The sequence below is a fragment of the Myotis brandtii genome, unplaced genomic scaffold (genome assembly GCF_000412655.1).
Source record: "Myotis brandtii unplaced genomic scaffold, ASM41265v1 scaffold797, whole genome shotgun sequence".
In the NCBI taxonomy this organism is placed as follows: Eukaryota; Metazoa; Chordata; class Mammalia; order Chiroptera; family Vespertilionidae; genus Myotis; species Myotis brandtii.
In genome coordinates, this window is record NW_005371210.1 from 326984 (window position 1) to 327334 (window position 351).

General features: G+C 67.5%; 1 protein-coding gene across 1 annotated transcript in view; it reads left to right on the forward strand.

Moving 5' to 3' along the window:
* The window catches only part of LOC102249210, a gene marked incomplete at its 5' end in the record, with an annotated part of 29470 nt that overhangs the window by 2396 nt on the left and 26723 nt on the right, over nt 1-351 (forward strand). The window contains 1 exon segment of the mRNA XM_014531241.1: nt 90-148. Within this exon segment, the coding sequence (XP_014386727.1) occupies nt 90-148 (59 nt within the window).

The following is a 351-nucleotide window of genomic DNA, read 5'->3' on the forward strand; positions in this document are numbered from 1 at the left end:
CACTCCCCCTCCGCAGTCCTGCGCCTGGTGGGGTCCCCTCCTTCCCACCGAGCCCGGCCCTGACGGGGCTCTGGCGTCTCTGTCCCCAGTTTCTGGACTTAATGCAGACCATCGATAAGCAGCGGGAGGAGATGGCCAAGAGCAGCCGGTGAGCTGGGCTCAGCTGGGACGCCCAGGGGTCGGTCGTGCCTCTGACCTGGGGGTGGCCTAGCCTGAGCCTCGTCACCTGCTCACGAGTGAGGTCGTGGCGTGTGCTCCAACGACGTTAGCTCAAGGGTGCAGGCAGCGCGGCGCTCCCCAGCCCAGTGCCTGGGGTGTGGTGGGAGCAGGAGAAAGGACGCTGCCCCAAGG